This window comes from Ammodytes marinus (genome assembly GCF_949987685.1).
Source record: "Ammodytes marinus genome assembly, chromosome: 3".
Classification (NCBI taxonomy): Eukaryota; Metazoa; Chordata; class Actinopteri; order Uranoscopiformes; family Ammodytidae; genus Ammodytes; species Ammodytes marinus.
In genome coordinates, this window is record NC_137232.1 from 36272123 (window position 1) to 36274622 (window position 2500).

Below are 2500 nucleotides of genomic sequence, written 5' to 3' on the forward strand. Positions count from 1 at the left end.
GTTATGAGATCTCAGGGAAAGCAGAGAAGTTTAAACAGATATGTCAGCCTTTCCTGGACTATATAACAGTACTGAAGGGACCTACATGACACCTCGTTGACTTTTTATTTTCTGCTTAACATTTACCTTTAGTTTAAACAATGTCCTTAGAAACCTGTTAAGTAGAGTACGCCATGTTAGAAACCTGTAAAGTAGAGTACGCCATGTTAGAAACCTGTAAAGTAGAGGACGCCATGTTAGAAACCTGTAAAGTAGAGTACGCCATGTTAGAAACCTGTAAAGTAGAGTACGCCATGTTAGCTGTTTGTTTATTTTGTCTTTTGTTTGTGTGTTCACGTTTACAGTTGTGTGTTTGTGTTCTAAAAAAAAAAAAAAAAAAAACATATTTAAAAAATAAAAAAGTCCAGTAATGACATCATAATGACATCATCATGACATCATCATGGTGTCCAGGTGGTCACATGACATCCAGGAAGTAGTCACTGGGGTTTCCCATGGCGAGACAGAAGGACTGACGGTCTAACCGCTGAGGGGGGGCCGGGGGGGCTGTGTCCCCATGGAGACCTGGGGGAACAGAACAGAATAAACTTTATTGTCCTTGTACATGTACAATCAGTGCAAACATAAGAAAGGTGCAAAACAGACTCTAAAACAATCTGTATCTGTCTGTCTGTCTGTCTGTCTGTCTGCCTGCCTGTCTGTCTCTGTCTGTAAAATCATATAAAACATGGGGGCGCTCCAGTGGCGTAGTTGATAGAGCGTGTACCATATCGGCTCCGGCCTTCGTTGCAGTGGTCGTGGGTTCAAATCCGACCTGTGGGCCTTCACTGCAGGTCATCCCCCTCTCTCTCTCTCTCTCTCTCTCTGTCTGTCTCCCCATTTCAACTCTGTACTGTCTAATAAAGCTTGAAAATGCCAAAAAAAAATCTAAAAAAAAAAAAAAAAAAAACATGAATGGAGACCTGGTTGCTCTGCGCTGTCATCATCATCGCCGGGGGAGACCGTGCTCGTCACCGGTTGGTCAGACGGTTTGATCACTTCCGGGTTGGTCTGCTCTGATTGGTCGGCTGCTCTCTGCTCCTTATGACCAACACTGCCCTCTGAGCCACTGGTCTGACTGCCTGCATGGACCACAATGAAATAAGATCAACATCAAAAATATACCTTTATTTCTACAGGTAAATCCCATTGAGACCGAAGACTCTTTTTCAAGGGAGACCTGTTTTCCTTTCCCACGTTACCATTCACACACACATTCATACACCGATAGCAGCAGGATAACTATCGACATTCACACGAGGCAAGGTGGATGAAGTGTCTTGCCCAAGGACACAACAACCATGACACAGGTGGCAGGGCGGGGATCGAACCTCCAACCCTTTGATCATCAGCCGACCCGCTCTACCACCTGAGCCACAGTCGCCCCAATATATAATATTATAAAGTAAAAAATTGTTATTTCAGTTGTGTGTTCTGTTCTGTTAAAACAACATCTGGAGGGTTTTCATTGTCAATCTTGTGTTTCTGGTTTGACATGTGATATGGTAGAGGATAGAGGCTGTACACTTCAGGCTCTTACACGTGTACATACGTGCGTTGTTGTGTCACTCTCCCAGCTAACAAGTCTGTCCCTGTGTTCCGAATCGCATACTTTCTACTATATAGTTTGGTAGAAAAAAGATTTAGGATGTCCCGATTCTTGTGGCCAGATTTAGGATGGTTAGAAGTACCCGGATGTCCTACTTCATCCGGCCAAGATTGTTAGTGTTGAAAACTGCATCCTATTTGGGCGATTCTGACCCACAATCCAGTGCGCACGTGAAGTGACGTCACATCGACGAAGCCTCCATATGAAAACAAACGGGGATGAGACGGATATAAAAGCAAGAGGCAAGATCAAGGAGCAATGTTAGGATGAAATAAGAGAGTAAAGTATGTCCCAATAGTATGCCTACTGCATCCTAACTAGATTCTTTTTATCGCCGGATGTAGTATGTAGAATAGTAAAAAGAAAGAGTATGAGATTCGGAACGCAGGGCTTATGTGTTGTGACATGGCTCCTACCTTCACTATGCTGACTGCCTTCCCCCCATAAGGGCAGCGGTTGTTGGGTCAGAGATGAGCTGTATGGCCCCTGGAGCTGGCTGTGAGTGTGTGTGTGAGTCTGGTAGGGGCAGACCGGAGTGTGTGTGTGTGTGTGTGGGCCTGTGACCCCCCCTCCTCCTTCCCTGGGACATTCTGCATCATCCTGGACCGACAGCAACCCAAGATCTGACACACACACACACGCACGCAAGCACGCACGCACACACACACACACACACACACAGGGGCACGCACGCACACACACACACACACACACACACACACACACACACACACACACACACACACACACACACACACACACACACACACACACACACACACACACGCACACACACACACACACACAGAGCACAGGGTTAGAACAATGTTAAAAATGTATAGATTATTTTTT

General features: G+C 45.4%; 1 protein-coding gene across 1 annotated transcript in view; it reads right to left on the minus strand.

The window, feature by feature from the left end:
* Positions 1–457: 457 nt before the first annotated feature.
* Positions 458–2500, minus strand: part of LOC307248502 (segment polarity protein dishevelled homolog DVL-3-like) — a gene marked incomplete at both ends in the record, with an annotated part of 5797 nt that continues 3754 nt past the window's right edge. The window contains 3 exons of the mRNA XM_080024897.1: positions 458–564; positions 963–1121; positions 2065–2271. Of these exons, the coding sequence (XP_079881023.1) occupies positions 458–564; positions 963–1121; positions 2065–2271 (473 nt within the window). The remainder of the gene's footprint in view (positions 565–962; positions 1122–2064; positions 2272–2500) is intronic.